The 19,830-nt window shown below is 42.6% G+C and overlaps 1 protein-coding gene across 1 annotated transcript in view; it reads right to left on the minus strand.

Moving 5' to 3' along the window:
- Window positions 1-4,096: 4,096 nt before the first annotated feature.
- Window positions 4,097-19,830, minus strand: part of UHRF2 (ubiquitin like with PHD and ring finger domains 2) — a 76,507-nt gene continuing 60,773 nt past the window's right edge. The window contains exons 9-16 of the mRNA XM_018564058.1: window positions 19,798-19,830; window positions 17,566-17,672; window positions 13,506-13,668; window positions 12,559-12,696; window positions 11,393-11,471; window positions 7,920-8,098; window positions 5,952-6,050; window positions 4,097-5,344 (exon numbers count right to left, since the gene is read on the minus strand). Coding sequence (XP_018419560.1) covers window positions 5,198-5,344; window positions 5,952-6,050; window positions 7,920-8,098; window positions 11,393-11,471; window positions 12,559-12,696; window positions 13,506-13,668; window positions 17,566-17,672; window positions 19,798-19,830 — 945 coding nt within the window. The 3' untranslated portion in view covers window positions 4,097-5,197. The remainder of the gene's footprint in view (window positions 5,345-5,951; window positions 6,051-7,919; window positions 8,099-11,392; window positions 11,472-12,558; window positions 12,697-13,505; window positions 13,669-17,565; window positions 17,673-19,797) is intronic.

Raw genomic sequence — 19,830 nt, forward strand, 5'->3', positions numbered from 1 at the left:
GAATTTTGTCAGTTTCACGGATGCATGCAATTTTTAACCTGCACATGTTGGGTATCTATTTACTTGTAATTTCATCTTTTATATTTTACAAAAAAAGGTCTTTTTTTTTATTGTGCGTTTGGGGCACTAAATTTTACTTGTGCATTTGTCGCTCCAATTTTTGGGTTTGATCGTCTTCTGCAATCAGTTTGCTAAACCCTTTATTTTATTTCAGAGGTTTTTTTTTTTCCCCTCACTGCAGCCGGAAAATGACAATTTTGCTATGGGGTCCTGTGATTTCTAGTTATGCCCCTGGGTGCTATAATGCATCTTAGAGATTTCCTGGGTATTGCTCCAGAATATATTGTTTTTTAAAGGAAGGCACATTGCCGGTCATGGTGACCGGGATATAGAGTCAGCCAGCCTGTTGTTGTTGTTCCTTGCTGTGTCTCCCCTCCATCTTCCTATGTGTTACCTGCTGCTGGTTTTGTGTCCTGTGTGCAGTTGAGCTGCGATGAGCAAAAAACCCCAGGGGTGTTTTTTTTTTTTTTTTTTTTTGTGCCTGCTCATTCCTCTGGGGTTATGTGATATGTAGAACCACACCTTACAAGTCCCTGTATAGGAAAGGAAGGAAAGTATTCCTTCAGACCACCCACAAATATCTGCCAGGGGAGGAGTGAAGGGGAATACTATAAAATGTCACTTGAGTAATAGCATTGAGTCTACTGACATCACATCCAAGGGATTTTACAGGTAAAACATGCATAAAATAAGATTTTTGTACTCCCTATAAAAATCCTTTTCTTGGGAGTTTATTGAGGGACACAAATCATTAAATGTTGGGTTATATGGCATCCTGTAGGTGGCAGTAGAACCATCAGTTAATGGCTTCCCTTTTCCCTCACTAGAGAATAAAGAATATATGTTAAATGTACATACAACCTTATAGGAAGATTGTGGTTGAAATGAATGGTGAGGTGACAGGGTCTCCTTAACAATTAAGTGTTTTTTTGTGTGATAAGGGGAATCAAACAGGATCCTTTTAAGAAGAGCATACTGATGGTGAGGAGGTAGTTGTGCAACTGTATAAAATACATAACAAATTACATCATCACCTGTATAAATATTCCAAGCTGGGAGGTTTGACCTTTCATAATATTACAAAACATCTGTTGGTACTGTTCTACTTGTACATTAGGTAAGTAAATACCACCCCCAGATTATATTAGAACACCATGTTTTTACTATGCATGCATGAATAACCATGGACCTCTGCTTTGAAAAAACATTAGCTGAACTGAGTTTATCCTCCCCCTGAGAAGAGGCGATTCAGAGGTAATATAATCAGTTCCTATAAATATGTCAATTCTACAGTAAACTTGTGAAGATCATCACAAATACAGAACAGCATTTTTTAGGACTGGAGAAAGCTATATATAATTGTAGCATATAGAAAGGGTTCTTTACAATAAGAGCTGTAGAAATAGTATTTTGCAAGAGCATGTCTGGCCAACTCGGTAGATTTCTTAAAAAAAAGGGGGCTGGATGTATTTCTAACTGCACAAAACATATCTGCTGCATGATATAGAAATACCATGGAAGATCATTGATCCAGGGAGTATCTGACCATGCTTTATAAGAATGTCTGGACTTCCTCTAGACCAGGTCTTCTTAAACTTTTTCCGCTCGTGACTCCTTTATGGCCGAGGACATTTTTGCATGACCACAGCATCGGATGGTGTCTCTCAACACACCTGCCAATTTTCCATGCTTTGAATGAGTATGGTGTATAGGGCTAGAACATGAAGTTCTTCTGCCCAAGCCACAATTAGTTCTGCTTTTCTTTGCGGCATGGCTTCTTCTGCCTCCCTGATGGTTGATGTATGCTACAGCTGTGACTTTGCCTGACTGGATCCTGGTAGGAAGACTCTGCAACTGTGGATTCGTGCAATACAGAGACAACTGAATCTCCCTGTGCTCCAAGATGTTGTTTGGGAGCCGAGGATCTGCTCCAAGCCTGAAAGTTAGCAACTTCCAAGGCATCGGAAGCACTTCTCTGACTCCAATGCCATATTGCCAAGAACCTTTATGCTAATGTGAATGGTCAGCCTGCTCCTGGACTTTAACATTGAGCATAAAGAGACAGCAGTTTTTCCTGTGGAAGGAACACCCTGGCCAGCTCCATGTCCAGGACTAGGCCCCCATAATCCAATCTGTGTGCAGGCTCCAGCATGGGCTTTTGAATTCCTTTAGGGTGCATATGGTCCTATGTACGTTGGATGGAAGAACATAACCGTTCACCTACATTCTGGAATTAACTCCCTCCTCGCAGTAGGTATTATTGTTGTGCGGATTTATTAAAATGTCTTTATTTTTTACCATTAATATATTTTGTTCTACATTTTTTAATCACATTTTGTGTCGCATGAAAATATGTTTTGTGTCGAATACAAAAATTATTTGCTTTGTGTACCAGAAACATAAATTTTACTATAATTTTAAAAAGGGGCAAATTATAGAATAAAATTAGGGATGCACCAGTGCCAATACTGGGCATTTTTATGAGTACTTGTACTCATGAATATGCCCCAATAGCGGCCCTTTAAAAAATGTTAATTACTTTGGCTGCCGTAAGGTCCCATGCTTGCTGGGGAACTTACAGCGCTGGTCTAGCCAAATATCTTCTCCTTCACCTACTGGGGAAACCCGGGCACAGCCATGGGGAGATCGCACCTGCCCCCGCAGTCCTGGTGAGACCCTTACTGCCATGAGGGAGACCTGTACTCGTCCACACAGCCCTGGTGAGCAACACAGATTATGTAGATTCATATTATTCTGCATTGCTGGGATTTGTTGTCCCTCTGCAGCTTGGAGTCAGTGGCAGAACTACCAGGGTTGCAGCCACGACCATGCCCTGGTGCTCCACCACTGTCCTAAAATCATTAGTCTGTATTGCTTTAGAAAAACTGTCACATGGGAAAGGAAAAAACAAAAAGGGTATAAGTAATTGGTATTGGCGAGTACTTGAGGAAAAATATCAGTACTCGGTCTGGAAAAATGGTATCAGTGCATCCCTAAATAAAATGCATATGGTTTTATTTACAGTAAAAAGGATTTGTATCGTGCCAGCAAAATCCTTTTTTTTTTTTTTGCAGTACATTACAGGACACAAAATCTTGTAGTCTTAGACCATGGGTGATATGCTGCTGCCTTCAGGTGATTAGACATGGGATGGGGAGAGAGAGATTTTTTTAATGCAACCAATCACTTAGTTGAAAAAATTGTGCAACTAATCGATTCTGAAAATTGTTAGCTGCAGCCCTACCTTGCTGCACCCCTGACCGGATATCTCAAAACAAGCAGGTACATGAAATGACCGTGGAAGGCACTGCTCAGAATACAGATATAAACATAGATGTCATCAGCACACCAGCATGAAAATTCCACTTCAGTGCAAAATCATTTTATTGATAGTTGTCATCACAACAAGTGCTTTCAGGGCCGTGTAGGGTCCCCTTCATTAGGCTCAAAAATAATGTCATTTTTGAGCTTAATGAAGGGGACCCTACGCGGCCCCAAAAGCACTTGTTGTGATGACAACTATCAATAAAATGAATGCACACTGTAGGGTGATCTAGTGAGTCACTGACCTGGAACAATTATACAGATCAGCAGTTCAAACTTTTCACTCGTTTTATAAATGTCACAATCTGCTTTCATGTTCCAGTATAGTGTTCATTATGCAATGAAGCCATAATTAGGGGAAAAATAAAGCCTTGGATCTCCTATATAGTGCAAAAAAAAAATACTGATGCAAAAATATCACAGGCTTCCAGGCATAAAGGTGCTAAAGCCAATGAAAACCATCTCCTACTACACAAAGTGAATTGTGCACTGGACATGCATCCGATTAGACTTTCAGCTCTAGCTCTAGGTTCTCCCTATTGCCCTAAACCATTTATTTACAGTCTCATTATGTCACTCCACCTACCAATTAAGAAAGACCACCAGAGATAAACAAGCCACTTTATACCAATTATCAGACAAAACCTCACTGAGCAAATACACAAAATATTTTCATTAAAAAAAAAATTAAAAAAAACTTCATCGTATAAAAAACATTTCTCTAGAAAAAAGAAGGGTTATGTTTCTACAGGTACACAGCATAGACCAGCAAATAAACATAAGCAACATTTCAGAATCATAAAATATTTAATAAGGTATATTTTAGGGGATATACTGTGTATAAAATTTGAGATCACAATAGGAAGCTAGTTTAGACCCTCTCCAAGCTATAACTGTCACCATTTGCAATGCTTTGCAGATTGTACTGCCACTGATACAAGGCTCTACTGAAGCATACAAAATGTCAACTAATAAAAAAAAAAAGTGGCTTTCTGTATTGGAAAGACAACAAATGTAAAATCACATTGCTAGAGTGTATTGATTATCTCTAAGAGCAAAAAAGAAAAAAGGGGACTAAAGCAAAAAACACAGATTACATTACACTAATGTTGCAACAATGCATACATATTGTTCTCATTAGTAATATTAGTAGTCAGCTGGCATAAGGTACAAAATATAAAGCGGAGAGAAGCTCACAGTAATAAACTACAAATAAGCTCTGCAACAGAACAAAAGGGGGAAAGGAAGATAGTAAAAAAGGAAAGAATAAAAACTTGAGTTTACTGTTCTGTAATCTAACACAACTCTTTGTATTAAGTGCTGTCAGTGTACGTTGAGCCCTTCCTTTCTGAAAGGAGTCTACAAGCCTTTTTCCTACAACACACTGTGGACCCTCTTGGCACTGGAGCAGAAAAATGTCATGGACCAGGAATGACTGAACAACCAGGAGGCTGTGCGTTGCTGAACTTCAGGTGATCAATTACTTGCTCTCGTTGTCCCCATGTATTCTCTTCCTCTGTTCTGAGGTAGTTAATACAAGCCAGACTGTAGGTGTGGTAGCCAGCATGTGACGGTGGTGTCTAAATCCATGGTCTTAAGAGACAGACTACCTCGGATGTTGCAACAGTCAAAAACAGAAGACATGGAGACATGAGGGAAGAACATTCCCCCCTGATTTGAAGAAAGTGTTTCCATTCCACGCTGCCTCTGTTGGTCCAATATTCTTTTTTTTTTTCTTTTTTTTTTTGTGATTTATTGAATCTGTCTTTATTTATAAAAAGTCAAAAAGGAAATGCTGTGGGAGCACAACCAATCACCGTCCTTTGGTGTAGCCAGGAAAAAACTGGTCGAGCAGTGTTTGCAGGACCTTGTTAGGAACCATATTGTAAGTCTTTCCAAGGTCAAAACGACATGCTGGACAGGTGTAGACCTCGGCTCGGAAGGAACGTTGCAAACAGCTCTGAAACAACAACAAAAAGTACATTTTATTCAAAGACAGTTACTTCACAGTCCTATTCATCACTGGAAGCTCTATATTTAAAAACACAGTCACCTGCTAAAGTTGGCCTACTCATCCATACTCCCTCACCACCTCCCCAGAACAGGAGATCACCCTACTTAAGGTGTTGGAGCTTACCTGGGTGGATGACATCACTGGCCCATAAGGGCGAGTGTCTCTTGTTCCCCATCCAATATTGCCAGCTATTATCACTGGAACAAGTCCTCAATCTCCATTTGAGTTTTGCACTATGGGGAGGACATGATCCCTTTTTCTGCCCTGATGTTTCTCCTTATTGCAAAGTAGAGATCATTGGGCAATATTATGATGGCTGCATTTTGTATGATGGGGATAAGGGCCCTGTAAAAATGGTTAAGGTAGCCAATACCATGCTGGGTGCTTTGACTTCATCCTAGACTAAACTTTCAGTGCTAGAATGAGTCCCTTAATCTGTAATCATTTCCCTATACAATATATACTGAGATCCCATTTATATACACCTGCACAGATGACTAGCATAAAGCAAAAGTGATTGGGATACATGCAAATATGAAAAGGGTTTACTCACTTTGCACACATTGTGGAGGCATGCTGTTGTAACTGGCTGGTAAACTAACTCCTGGCAGCACACACACATAAATGTTTCCTCAACTTTTTTCAGAAAGTTCTAGAAAAAAAATAAAAAAAAATTATGAGACATAATAATTTTAAAACAACCAAGCTAGGTATAGTGTGTGTGTGTGTGTGTGTGTGTGTGTATGTCCCTTGTGTCCACGTTCTGGGGGTTAAAAGCTGAATGCCAGGCAAACAGCTAAACACACACTTCTAATACATACACTGAGTGGCCAGATTATTATGACCACCCCATCAGTACTTCGTTGGGCCACGAGATAACTCCACGAAATTACTTTGTTGGGCCGCCTCGTGACTCCACGAGATGTTGAAAGGTGATGCGAGGAATCTGACACTGCACTGTTGCCCTTCTGTTGGCTTGTACCAGCCTTGCCACCCTCCGTTCTGCCCTAACATTGACTAGTCGCTGACGGCCACAATTTGCACGTTCAGACCCAGAGTTTCGGCTGACAGTCCAGTCTTTAAACACTTTAACAACAGCTGCTCTTGGACATTTAACGAATTCTGCTGTTTTGCTGATACTCGCTCCATGGCTCCGAGCGCCAACAATCATCCCACGTTCAAAGGCTGTTAAATCGCGTTGTTTGCCCATATCTTCACTTCTACTGTTGTGGTAAACAACCTGCTTCCCTATTTATAATGGTCTGGCCCTCTAGCAACTTCAGCGCGAAATTATAGCTAATTATCGCTAATTTGCCTACAAACGTCAGGTGGTCATAATAATCTGGTCACTCAGTGTAGATAGTAGATGTTTTCCTTGGCTAAGGGTATGCACACCTACCCAACCATTCCTGACATCTAGACAGTCCAGCCACCAGTATGGTCAGTGACCTGACTTTTCTCTACTGCAGTTTAGCTACACAGCTTGGTCACCTCCACGTATAGTGAAAGAAGCAGGTGAGCTCATCCTTTTTTCCCCCACTCATCCTTACTACGTTCCTTACTAGCACTGCAGCACATCCGATTGGTACCTACTGCTGTTCTTACCAGTCTTCCAGAGTTCTACTGTACAAAAGGATTGCAAGAGGTCCACGCCAAGTCAAATTTAAGAGCACTTTGTATACTATGGAGTGAGCTGCCATGTTGTGTTCAGATATACATACAGTAGCTTTACTGGAAAATAACAATTCTGGGAATATTCAGAGAATTCTGCACACAACTAATGTAATCATACCAGTCAAGACCATTACTTTAATTTCTAAACTAGACTTAACCACTTGCCATCCGCAATAATTGTAGGCCCATCAATCACTGATAACACTAAACTGATGAGCGGTAAAAGCTTTTAAAGTGTCGCATATGGCCAATTTTGGGTATGGTAGTTTTCTGCGATTTTGCGGGCGCACGCAATTTTAAAGCTTGACATGTTTGGTGTCTATTTATACGACATAGTAAAGTATGTCACCAGCACAGCATGGTTGAATCTTCAAGCAGTTATTTTATTGATGCACACACATCACTTCACACTGCAACATTTCGGAGCCACTCAGGGTCCCTTCATCAGGCATGCTGACAAGATGTGTGTGCATCAATAAAATGATCACTGGTTGAAGATTGAGCCATGGTGTGCTGGTGACATACTTTACTATTTGGATCTGAAGCGGCGCCACCCGCAGTCACTAGAGCACCCACCACAAGGGATATGCCTGGAAGAAAGCTCTATGTGTCCCCAAAAAATAATCCAAAATGAATTTGAGTACAGCGTTGCATGACGAAATAAATATCAAAGTACCGCAGCGCTGAATAGAGAGCCTGGCCAGGAAGGGGGTTTAAAACCCCAGTCAGCAAGTGGTTAAATAAAAAAATTAAAAAAAACAGAACAGTGATATGTGGGAATGTATATCCTGGTATAAACAAAATCATGCATCTTAATGACACTTAATAACATATCAGTCACACTTACAGGGCCCTCCTTAATAGAAGACAGAACCTCATCCCACAGCTTCTGGTTTTGAGAGTCCTCTTTAATAAGCCAATCCTGCTGTTCAGTGAGTTGAAATGCTTCCCCAGCTTTCTCCTCTTCCCCCTCCTCCTCTGACAGCTTCACAGACTTGGATGGCAAGGTGTCCTCATTTGTGTCATCTGTAATGGTAAGCGATAAAAAACAAAATGTCCAATAAAATCATGAAAGCACCATCGCCTGAAGCAGGAGGACCTAGGGCACATTGGTAAAGGGTGCCCTCTACTGGTCAGACCTAGCTGTGAGCCATTCTGAAACGTAGAGCTGACCAGGATGAGGAGGTGCTCGAAGTGATACAATATTACATTGTTATACAATGTTACACACAGGTTTTAGGTTTACACAATATAGAAACAAACAACTCATAGCCACACATTCTTAACACAGAGCCTTACTGTGTGTGAGTCTTTGTAACCCTCCCTCACAATGATTTACTACTCTTTTCTCTATTAGTTCAGTATTTAGTTTAATAAAGAGGGATCTACAGTCAAAAACTACAAATATGTATTTCTATATTAAATTACCATAAGTTCTATCCCACTCCTAATAATCACATCCATCTAGAGCAGTGGTTCTCAACCTGTGGGTCGGGACCCCCTCGGGGGTCGAATGACGATTTGCCAGGGGTCGCCTAGTGGCTCTCGGCCGCCGGGAGAGAAACACTTTCTCCCGGAAAGGTCGGGACCTTTCTCTGCTCTGTGTTTTTTTTTTTTAAATCGGAGGCCGCCGTAAGTCAGAAAAAAAAAAACCCACCATAGGAATGCATAGCTAGATTCCTATTGGCTATTTCACTTTGCAAAAGCCAATAGCAAACTAGCTATTGCACCCGCCCTCTGATGCTGCCAATCAGCAGAGGGGGACCTGAAGTTCTCCATCAGTTCCCCTTCTAGTGATTGACAGCAGCAGAGGGCGGGTGCAATATGTATGCATTCCATTTTCCCGGTCCGCAGCTGCAGAGATCGGGAAAGAGTCCTCCTCAGCTCACTCCTAGCGCAGCAGTGTCAGTTCTCCTGCCATGCCTCCAGATGTCGCTGTAGCAGCCACGTCATCCCTAAATTTTACCTTTGGGGGTCACCACAACTTGGCAAATGTTACCAAGGGGTCCCGGCCTCAGGAAGGTTAAGAATCACTGATGTAGAAGTTTGTAAACTTACTTAATTGCTTTGAGATGTACTTCCTCAATGCACTGACAATTTCACTGAGGCCTGTGAATATGCACTTCCTTGTGTCACAACTCAGAGCCTGCCATCTGAACTACAACTCAACATCTGACGGCATTACAGTGGCCAAACCACGAGAGTGACAAGAGGTGCCAAGCCAACAGGTCCTGCTTTGTCTAATGGGAACTCTAGCCAGTTGGGGACGTCTACAGGGTCCACATCCAGGAAACGAAACAGTGCCGGGAGCTGGTCAGGTGAATGTAGCTGGAAGGAGGCGTCATCTCGGCGTACGATGAGGTGGAACGGGTGTCCCCAGCGATACGTGGCTGATGCGGAGCGAATAAGGTCCAGCAGGGGACGGACTGTGCGTCTCATGCGGAGAGTATGGCGAGAGAGATCCGGCATTATTTTGATGGTGGCACCGTCAAAATCGGAGGGGCCATGCCGCCAGGCCTGTCTGACGATTTCCTCCTTTATGGCGAAAAAATGAACCCTGCAGAGAACATCTCTTGGAGCAGAGGGTGTGGGAGGACGGGCCCCGTTAACCCTATGGACCCGGTCAAGCTCCAGGGCCGCATCATGGGGCTTTCCCAGGAGGGCATTGAGAATCGCTGTCACGGTGTCTCTAAGGTGGACTCCAGCCGTAGCCTCCGGTATGCCTCGTAGGCGCAGGTTGTTTCTGCGGTTCCGGTTTTCGGAGTCGTCTAGGCGCAGGTGCATGGATAGCAGGCGGGTGGTCGTCACTCTCGCATCTGCCTCCAGGGCGTCCATTCTGGTCGATAGTGAGGATGTGACGGACTCCACTGACGTGACCCGGGTATCCACCTCCGTGATGCGGTGGGTAAGATCATGGATTTCCTTCGTCAGGGCCGCAACAATGGAGGAAGCCATGTTATCTAGGTCTCTCTTAGTGGGTAGATGTGGCAGCAAGCCGCTCAGGCCTCCCCCGTCCTGAATGACCAGGCCCGGCACATGTGGGATCGCCGAGGGGCCGGGCGGGGACTCTAGCCGCGGCGTGTCCGGGAGCAGGGCCAAGGACAGGGGGCTGTCAGGATCGTGGGACTCCCCTGTGTCAGCAGTCAAAGGCAGTGTGGTACGGGTCTGCTTCTTACCCGACTGGAGACCGGCCGTGGAGGAGCGTGTGAGCGCCATCTTGGAGGCCGCCGCGGGAGTCGGACCCGGTGATTTGCGGGCAAAAAAGTCGTAGATCGAGGCAGAGCGGGGGTCACCGTGAGTACCGCAAGCCTTCGGCTCCTTGGGCATGGGTAAATTGTGGAGATAAAGTCAGCTAAAACGTAGATCCAGCTTGGTGGTCACAGAGCTCCCCTAAAGCGTGTCTTCACAGCTCCATGTCCAGGCCACGCCCCCACAACTCAACATCTGAACAATGTAACATTATCATTGTTTGCTGGAAGCAGTGCATGATGGGATGTAGTCTTGAGAAATTGAGATTGCATCGCATCAAGCAACAAGGAAAGCACAGGAAGTTGATGAAAGTGATGGGAAGACAGAAGGCACCACTCGCTACATAAAAACGATTTATTTTTTTAAAAGTGACCTTTGATTGCAATTTCAAAAACAACTCTAATAAGTGTTCTTATCACAATGCTGATGTTATAACAGGATCATATGTGCTGGGACTTTAGAACTCCCTTAAACTGCTCAGTCACAGAAGGTTAGCTAAAATGGCAAAAAGGAACAGAAGAACCTACCAATGTTAAGAGAATGACCTTAGTCTCCTTCATACCATAGATGATACCCCACATCTCTACATCATTCCGTCTCAAAATATGTGACCCTTTTATCCCTCACTTTAGGAAATGTGAGCCAAGATGGGAAAACCATTCCTGACCTGCACACAGCTCTTCTGAGCAAGTTTCTAAAGCCATTTTTACAAGTATTCATTTACTACATCTCCCGTCAGCCAGAGAACTCAGACTGGGGAAAACCATTCCACACAACAGACCTGCAGATCTCCATACTAGTAAGTGAAAGAGATGGATTGAACACATTCATGAATTACAATGATGTCATGTTATACTACAAGACATAGTCATGAAACCCTAAAATATATATTGCAGATTATGAGGAGGACATGAATATTTTCTGAAAACATACCCTCTTCGATTTGCCTTTTCTGGTTTCCATTGCTTTGGGTGCCGCTATATTTGGAGTTGCTGCGAGTGCCATGGCTGTGCTCTGGGGTACTTGGCTTGCTCTGGCTCCTGGAACTCTGATTGGATGAACTGGCTGGACTGCTGGGCTCAGATTTTGTAGGTGGTTTCTTGACTTTTTTCTCTTTGTTAGCCATGGCTTCCAAATATCCCTCTGGAAACTATATTTCATGCCAAAACAAATATTTTACAATGTATTTCAATCATAATTATTAGCAAGTATCTACTCACTAAATCGGTAAAAAAATTACAGGCTTTTGTATTTAATTCGTGCTTCAGCTTAACCCTATTGCTGCCGGGCCCTGCTCCCCACATTAAGGCCCTATGCACACAGGTGTGTGGAGATTCTAGCAACAGGAATCCCAAGGTGTGTCCATAGAGATCAGGCCCATGCGCCCATTCATGTTAATCGATAGGGTAGCCTCACCTGTCCACACGTAATCCTACGTGGAATGATTACCTGTGGATCAGGAGAGAAGCTTAACCCGGGCGCAAGCTCTATACTTTGGGGAAATATCTCATAGCTCTAAGCAGACCACGGATGGTTCTCTTGTGAGAAAAAAAAAATATGAGAGATTGAGTCGTTGATCTTCTCTTCTGCCGCCCGGCACTCACTAACGTTGCACACAGAAGTGCTCAGTACTGATCATATTTTGTTATAAATGGCTGTGATCTGCTGAAGCGACCCTGATCTTATAAGGGAATGCAGAGGGCATAAGGCTTATGGAACTGGCCAGCTGCAAGCAGTTCTGTTCCAATGTAAGCCTTGCGTCCTTGGCAATGAAAGGGTTGAGTAAACTAAAGCTTTTGAGTCAAATATCTCTGCCAGGCAGGCTTTTATTGCATTTGAGACTCTCTCTGTCTCTTCTGCAATAAAAAGGTCTTACCAGCCTGCCAGCAACGTTTGTTCTGAATGTACACTGAGCTGCACGTGGGCAATTCAGTGTACATGCTCAGCATGTCTTGGCGCCAGGAAGAATTAACCCCCATGTTATGCCATCCCAGGACAGCCAATCAAAAGGGTCAAAAAGCACCGAACCTGGAAGAAGGTGCTCGCATCAATGGATGGGAGGTAAGTATAGTGGAATTTAGTTCAACTTCACACAAAACCATTTTTAAATGACAAAAAAAACAAACATGTGAATGAAATGAAGCTGCAGGGGGAATTACACTGCTGGGACCTGTTACTCTGAATTGGACTTGTCAATTAAAACAAAAGAATAATGCACACTGTGCCCCTGTCCTCACCTGTAATGTCAAGCCAAGTTTCTTTGAGCGTTCTATGCCTTCCGCAGTCCATGGAGCAGGCTCTACGTCATCCCTCCGCAATAGATATCGCCATACTAGGAACCCACACTTGCCTATTTCAGGCCAGTATTTTACCACCTACATAACAAAGCCAGGCAGTATTCATAGTGTTTTTTACAACAAATGGATTTCTAAATAAAAAAGTTGCAAGCCCCGAGAAATTCCATACTTAAATAAGCTTATGCAAAGATCTTTGCCTTCATTTACTTAAAAGGAGAACTATGAGGTGAGTGATTTACACTCATCCTCATAGTTCGAGCCGACGTGCGACATTGAAACTGTCACACGTCGGCTCTACTGTTGCTCGCTCACGTCCCGATCATCTCCCTGTAGAGTCAGTCACCGCTCCCGGCAAGGATTCCCCCCTCCCCCTGGGCGGGCACAGCTGGCTCTGCCTCTAGATAGACAGAGCCCGCTGTCAGACAGCTGGATGGATCTCGACAGTATGGTCAGGATCCGTCCCGGTTGCGGCACTCTCTGTATATATGGGGCAATATATATATACTGAGTTTCGGGTCACAAAAGGAGGTTAGTATATGTCCTCCCGTGACCCTAAAGAGAACTATGGGATAAAAAGATTACCATATGGTTCTCTTTTACCGTTGGAGAGGGAAGCATTTCTAACTCAACGCAGTATATTCCGATAACCATAAACAACCTACTACCTGCAATGCATTATATAAAAGCAAGCAACAATCTGATTGGTTGTTACATTCCTAAACTGCTATTATAATAGGTTTACTCATGTACAGCTCATATAAAAAATTCCTTCTCACAAAATCGGACATTTATATAGAAGAAAATAACAGAAACATTTCAGGTGAAATTAATTCGGGGAACTTTTTCAGCAGAGACATTTAAGCAGCCATTCTCGTGGGGTGGAAGACCTTATAAATGCCATCATATCTGTTGCCATCTTCGGGGGCATATTTGCTGATTCTACGCCCCTTGGAGCTTCGGACTACGCGGACAGGCTTTCCGGCTCTCCAATTCTTAGACTCGGCTCCATCTTTATCATTCAGGGCCGCATCACAATTTAGGGCCAGGGCCCTAGAAGGGGATGCAAGAAGATGAGAGCACAATAAACACTGTGCAATATGAACGCCTCAATCAATCACGTAACAATCATAGTGTAAGCATGTCATTGGTAGAGTTAAAGTATAACGTTTTCTTTGCAATAAATATTAGAAAAAATCAGAGGGTGTGAGTGTGTGCATATATTTGTACTTTTATTACTATCCATCAGGGCTCTTAGATTGGGCCATTTTAGATACAATAATACATAGGGGTCTATTTATAAAGAAATGGCAGTGCCATGTGTTCTGTAAGGCAAAAAAGAATCTCATGTAATACTGCATTACGGCCACCAGATGGCGCTGAGGACAGCTCCATTAAAGCCTTACAGGTGCACAATTATACACATTGTTTAAGACTGCTTATGTAAATATTTATGGAAAGCTCTTGCCACCAAGAACAAAAAAAGATGTAGCATTTATTAATTTTAAAATGAAGGGTAACATATACATTATATTTAATTACCAATTAATTCATAAGAGTATGTAAAAGAAAAGAAAAAAGGGAGGACATCCATTTAAGTGATCTATATGGTTTTATTATATCCTTTCTAACCTATCTAAAATAATACAAAGACAATACAAAGATTTCAGGTATGCTGATCAGATTAAATAATGGGATTTACAGATAATAGGTACATACTTGTAACCTTGCAAGCAATAAATGCTACATTTCATGTTCTGATATTTGAAGGAAAATGAATCACCACAGTGACATAACAAGTAGTGCATATAGAAAGGAATACCCCACAACATCAGACCATCACAAACCAAAAACCTCAGTGGGCAAACTCTATTAGAAAACAAACCCATTGGTATCTTCTGCTTCCTTTGGCTGCAAGCTCCATAGTTACAGGATTTCAGTGATGGAGTAACGTTATATTATACTGCGTCCTAATATTGTACTAAAAAAATACAAGGAAGAAAACAACTTTTGCTTTGTATTTCTGGGCTGAAGCACACACATAGCTGCATCTTGTGAGACCCAGCTTGATGACTGATTCTTGGACACGCATTGGTGTGTGCATGACAGATCCCCATCCATTTCTGTCAAAAAAGACAGGCCTGCAATGTGCTTTTGCAAACACAATTTGCACAATATTCACAGAGGGGTATTCCAGTGTCTGAAGTGTTGACCCATCCTCCATGTGTGCTATAGTCTATGTTTCCTAAATAAATGTAGGCAGTATGGCATGTGTGAATATACAGTAGGCATTAAGCTGCATCTCTAAGGCTGTAGGTAAACAATCAGCAGGGTGAGTACCATGTGATGACACTACTTTTCCTCTTACTTCCACTAAAGTATTTGGAGTGTTGATCACAAAACCATTTCATCACAGCTAGGACTGAATATGTTGAAGAGCGCCTTCTGGTATACCAGCAAAGTTCAGCATCTTAATTACTAGCTAAATATTCAATATCTGTAATGGAATCAGTGACAGTCTGTGTCCTCGGTACCTATCATTGTTGTTACTGCACAGGACCTACTCCACTTTGAGATCCTTTTCAGGGTTGTAAAGGTGGTTCTGATTTGATTCAGTCCAAGTGGAACTGCATCAGAGCCAGAGGACAGCCTGGAGGCCCACAGGGGTTTTTCCATACATTCAATACCTGGGGGGGCCTTTATAACAGTATATTTCAGCATAGAAAGAAACTTTTAAACATGGCATACATTAGTACATAATGGCCATGTATTATTATGAACAGACCAAACTCATCTGACAATATTAAGATCCAACCCCAGGTCTTTACTCCTTGTAGTAACTGAAGCATGAGATTCTGAAATTTCCCAATCTCTGGTCCTTGTTAATATTTTAACATGAATAAATGTTGGAAATAATAACCCTCACCCTGTACCACGTCCCTTCATCTAAGCTGTGGATATGCCTGGTGCTCTATCTATCCATCCATACACTTTACAACCATCGCAAGACCTTAGTCTTGCGATGGTTGTAAAGTAATTAAAAAAACGTACGATCTGCCCATCATGGACAGGCAGATCGCACTTGCGATCATCACCGGTGTGCGGTGTGCACACACCGGCCCGTTCGGCATTTGTCTCCCAAGCATCATTCAAACCAGCCGAAAATCGTACGATTTTCGGTTGGTTTTCTAGCATGCTCCTTAGACATGCGACCGTACAGTAGAAACGGTCGCACGCCTTCATTCACACTGCACGATTCTTGTACGATCGCGGGATTTCCCGCGATTCTCCTACAAGAATCATGCAGTGAATGGGCAGCTTTCAATAAAACTGCCGGAAAACCACTAACTCTTTCATGACTGGAGATCATCGATACCTGGATGCCCAGGCCAAATTTAACAAGGTCAGCATGCATCTGTTTTTTGGACAATAACCCAATGACTTATTTGCATAGTTTAATATTTTTGTATATTTAAGGACATAAAGGGCTTTTATTTGGCACACAGTTTTAAGAAAAAAACCTTCCAATGTTTTTTGTTTATAGACTGACAAATACACAAAAATGTATTAAAAAAGATGGCAGTGTTCATATGCAGGTCTGGATGGCAGTGTTCATATGCAAGCCGAAGACTCCAATTGTTTTAAACGAAGCCTCCAGCCTGCATGGAATCACCATGTCACAGCTGACATTGTAATCACATGACAGGCAACCACTTTGGTTCCTCATCTTCAGTGGGCACCCTAGCTGTCAGCAACAGCCAGGATTCAGAGCCAGTAGCCACAAAATAAATAATAAACAGACCCATAAATTTGCATGCAGGATATATTTATTTGTAACAAACATAACCGAGCCACAAAATGTTATCAAATAACCAAGTCTTTACCAAAGTGCTGACAAACCATACACACAGGACTCAGTTACTGCTTGCACCATATGAGTGTTAGGAGCATGTCTAGTGACCCTACTCCTTTAACGACCTCCCAGCTCCTTCTGGTGGTTGCTTGTTGCCGCTGCACTCATCCCAGGCTTCTTGTCAGGTGTGGGCTAATTAATGCTGTCTCTGCGAGTGTTTTGCTGGCTGCAGCACTAGTCTAATCAGCTTTGACCTAATGAATCTGTTCACACACCTCCAGCTTTGGGATTGGCCGTGTCGCTGGTGGCGCTCTATTTAAGCATCATTAGCCTATTCCTCAGTGCTTATCATATGTTTCCAGCTGATCAAGTCTGCACCTGTGTCTGAATTCTTGCTTGTCCGATACCGCTCTTGACCCTTGGCTACGTTTTCTGGATCCCCCTTTGTCTGCTACCTGCCCCGACCTTTTGCTACATTTACTAGATACTCGTCTGCTGCCGGCCCTGACCTGAATTCCTCTTCTACTACTGAACTCACCTTCCACTGCCCTACGCTGCGTTTACTTTATGGGTCTGTAGCAACATCCACGGGCAGAGATTATAGTACTGGGGGCATCCAAGTACCGGTAGGCACACTAGCCTTAAGGGAAAGGCAGCTGATAAATGTGAAACACATCATCACTTTATACTCGGACCAGGGTGTTTGCATAGGACACCTTACATTTATATAATTAAAAATATATGAAACAATTAAGTTGACTATAATATCAATAATAATTACTGGCACTGCAACAGTTTATCTGTAATAGAGGGATAAAATAAGGATTCTAGTTTTCAACTGCAAAACTATGTGACAAATCGTAGGCTTTGAGTTACGGTACAGTCAGTGACTTCTATCAATACAAAACTCCTTAACCACAGACCACAAATAAACAATATACGGTAGGGAACACATTAGACCAAAAAGACCAGTTTTGCATGTTAACATGACTTCTCCATTATAAATAGTTTTAGTCATAAAAAATATCAAGTACACTTGGATTCCGAACATCATCCACTAAATCTGTGCATATTTATATTTCATGGAAGGAACTAACCTGTTCATGTGAGTCAACGTCTGATCAAATGAATGTTCTCCAATCCTTTTGTTTCCAGAAAGATCTCGACCTCCACTTCCGGTGTATGTAAACTCATCACCCCGGTCCTGAGAAAAAGAAAATGTCTTTAGAAAGAGGAACTTTACCCACCAATTTTATGGTCCCCAAAAGCTGTTACTTTTAAGGCATGCCAACTGTCAAGGTCATCAGAGTGCTTATTTCAGCTCTCAACCAAACTTTCATGTCCTCATATGGCCGGTGTCATAGCGGATCGCACGTACAGGACAATGGCAACTGCAATTAAAAAAGAGGCTAAGAGATGGCACCTTCCTTGACTGTAAGAGATAAGAGGTTGTAGTTCTGCTTTAATCGATTCTTCCAACTACTTATTAGCAATTTAGGATGGCCAATGCCCAAGTGTTGATTCGACGTCTGACTTGAGCAAAATAAATTCTGATAGGCTGCTATGATTTACGGCACTTAAAAGGAGCTCTTTACCGAATAATTTAGTGTGGCATTAAAGGATATTCCCCCCTCCCCTAATGTTAGTGTAAGGACTTATCTAAAATCATGCCTCTTGATCCGATCATCTTCTTTAGTGTATTTTTCAGATGATCGGAGACCGGCACCAGCGCTGACTCCTCTTCTCTGATGTCCCACAGAGTCTGTGCGGGTGCACGCTGCTCCATAGACTTACCTTGCGTCTCTCCTTGTCTCCTGGCCGAACATCCGAAGTGCGCATGTGCCTGCCCCAAGATCCTTTGCGACTGCCTGAGACTTTTCAGATGTTCGGACGGGAGCGCGCAGCGAAGACACAAGTGAGTTTAAACCTGTTTGAAAAGTTGTTTAAAAAAAAAAAAGTTTTTGCATATATCTACTGCTTGCTAGCAGTAGATATATGCAAAAACACGCTGGGGGTTTAATAACCCTTTAACCCCTTCATGACTGAGGCCTTTTTTTCATTTTTTGTACCCATGTTATATTCCACATTTTAGGCCTGAAAATTACTTAAAACCCCCCAACATTATATATTTTCTGAATGCCAAGACCCTATAGAATAAAATGGTGGTAGTTGCAAATTTTTATGTTGCGCAATATTAGCGCAACTCCTTATTAAACCTCAACATTATGTGACAAATTTAATTAAATGACCCAAAACGCAACAAAATACCCATTTTTTAAATGAAATATAAAAGATGAGTTTACAAATTGCATGCGTCCGTGAAACAGCAAAAAACTGCAGTAATCCAAAAAGTCCATAGAAGATGCTTTAAAAGCCCCCACAGGTCATCAATTTAGATACCTCAAAATACTGGCCCTAGAATTATTGCTCTCACTCCGGCGTGCGCGGCGATACCAAACATGTGTAGTGCGTTCGTCGTTTTCATACGCTGCAGCTCGCGGTATACTGAGACGCCACAGCTGTAAGGGATCCCGACAATTATGTCTGGATCTGCCCAGCTGCGTGACAGCTGGCTGTGCCTATCTAGAGGCAGAGCCAGCTGTACCCGCCCCCTCCCCCTCCGTTCCGCTAGTCAGCGCTGGAGGATCGGAGCGGGGAGGGGGGAATCCAGTCCCTGCCCTGTCACGGCTCTCCGTGACAGGATCGAGAAGTGAGAGAGCGCCGGTATGTGTTCGCTCACTTCCCGATCTACTGAGCCGACCTGTGACAGTTTCATTGTCACAGGTCGGCTAGAACTATGAGGATGAGTGAAAAGCACTCACCTCATAGTTCTCCTTTAATATACACATTCATGCAATTATGCATTCATAGTGAAATCATTACAATATTTTTAAAAAAATCAAGTAGTTGAATTTGACTTAATATCAGCCTTTTGTGGTGCCCTATACAGCAGAGGGAGGCACAGCACTGGGAGACAATCGGGTGTGAAGAAGAGTAAGCAAAAATATAAACCCATCAAGCTTCTGCTGTTCTTTCACTGTCCAGTCAGAAGGCTGGGTGCATGTATTTCTTAACTATAGCACAGAAAGTGGAGTTCTCCACCCTGCTGTGCTGCGTAAATCTCAGGACTGGATGGGCAGAAATTCAAATCCTTTAGCAGGTAAAAAAAAATTTTAAAAATCTGTGCATTTAGACATTTGCTTTGAGTTCAGCTTTAACAATAACCATAAATCATATATTGTGGATTATTTCACCACACACCACCTGCATATACTCTTTGAATTAAAAAGAAAACTATTTTATAACATATTGTGTTGTATAATACATACCACTTCATCTTCAAATCCACCTGCTAAGACAAG

Source organism: Nanorana parkeri, unplaced genomic scaffold (genome assembly GCF_000935625.1).
Source record: "Nanorana parkeri isolate BGI_ZX_2015 unplaced genomic scaffold, ASM93562v1 scaffold718, whole genome shotgun sequence".
Lineage (NCBI taxonomy): Eukaryota > Metazoa > Chordata > Amphibia > Anura > Dicroglossidae > Nanorana > Nanorana parkeri.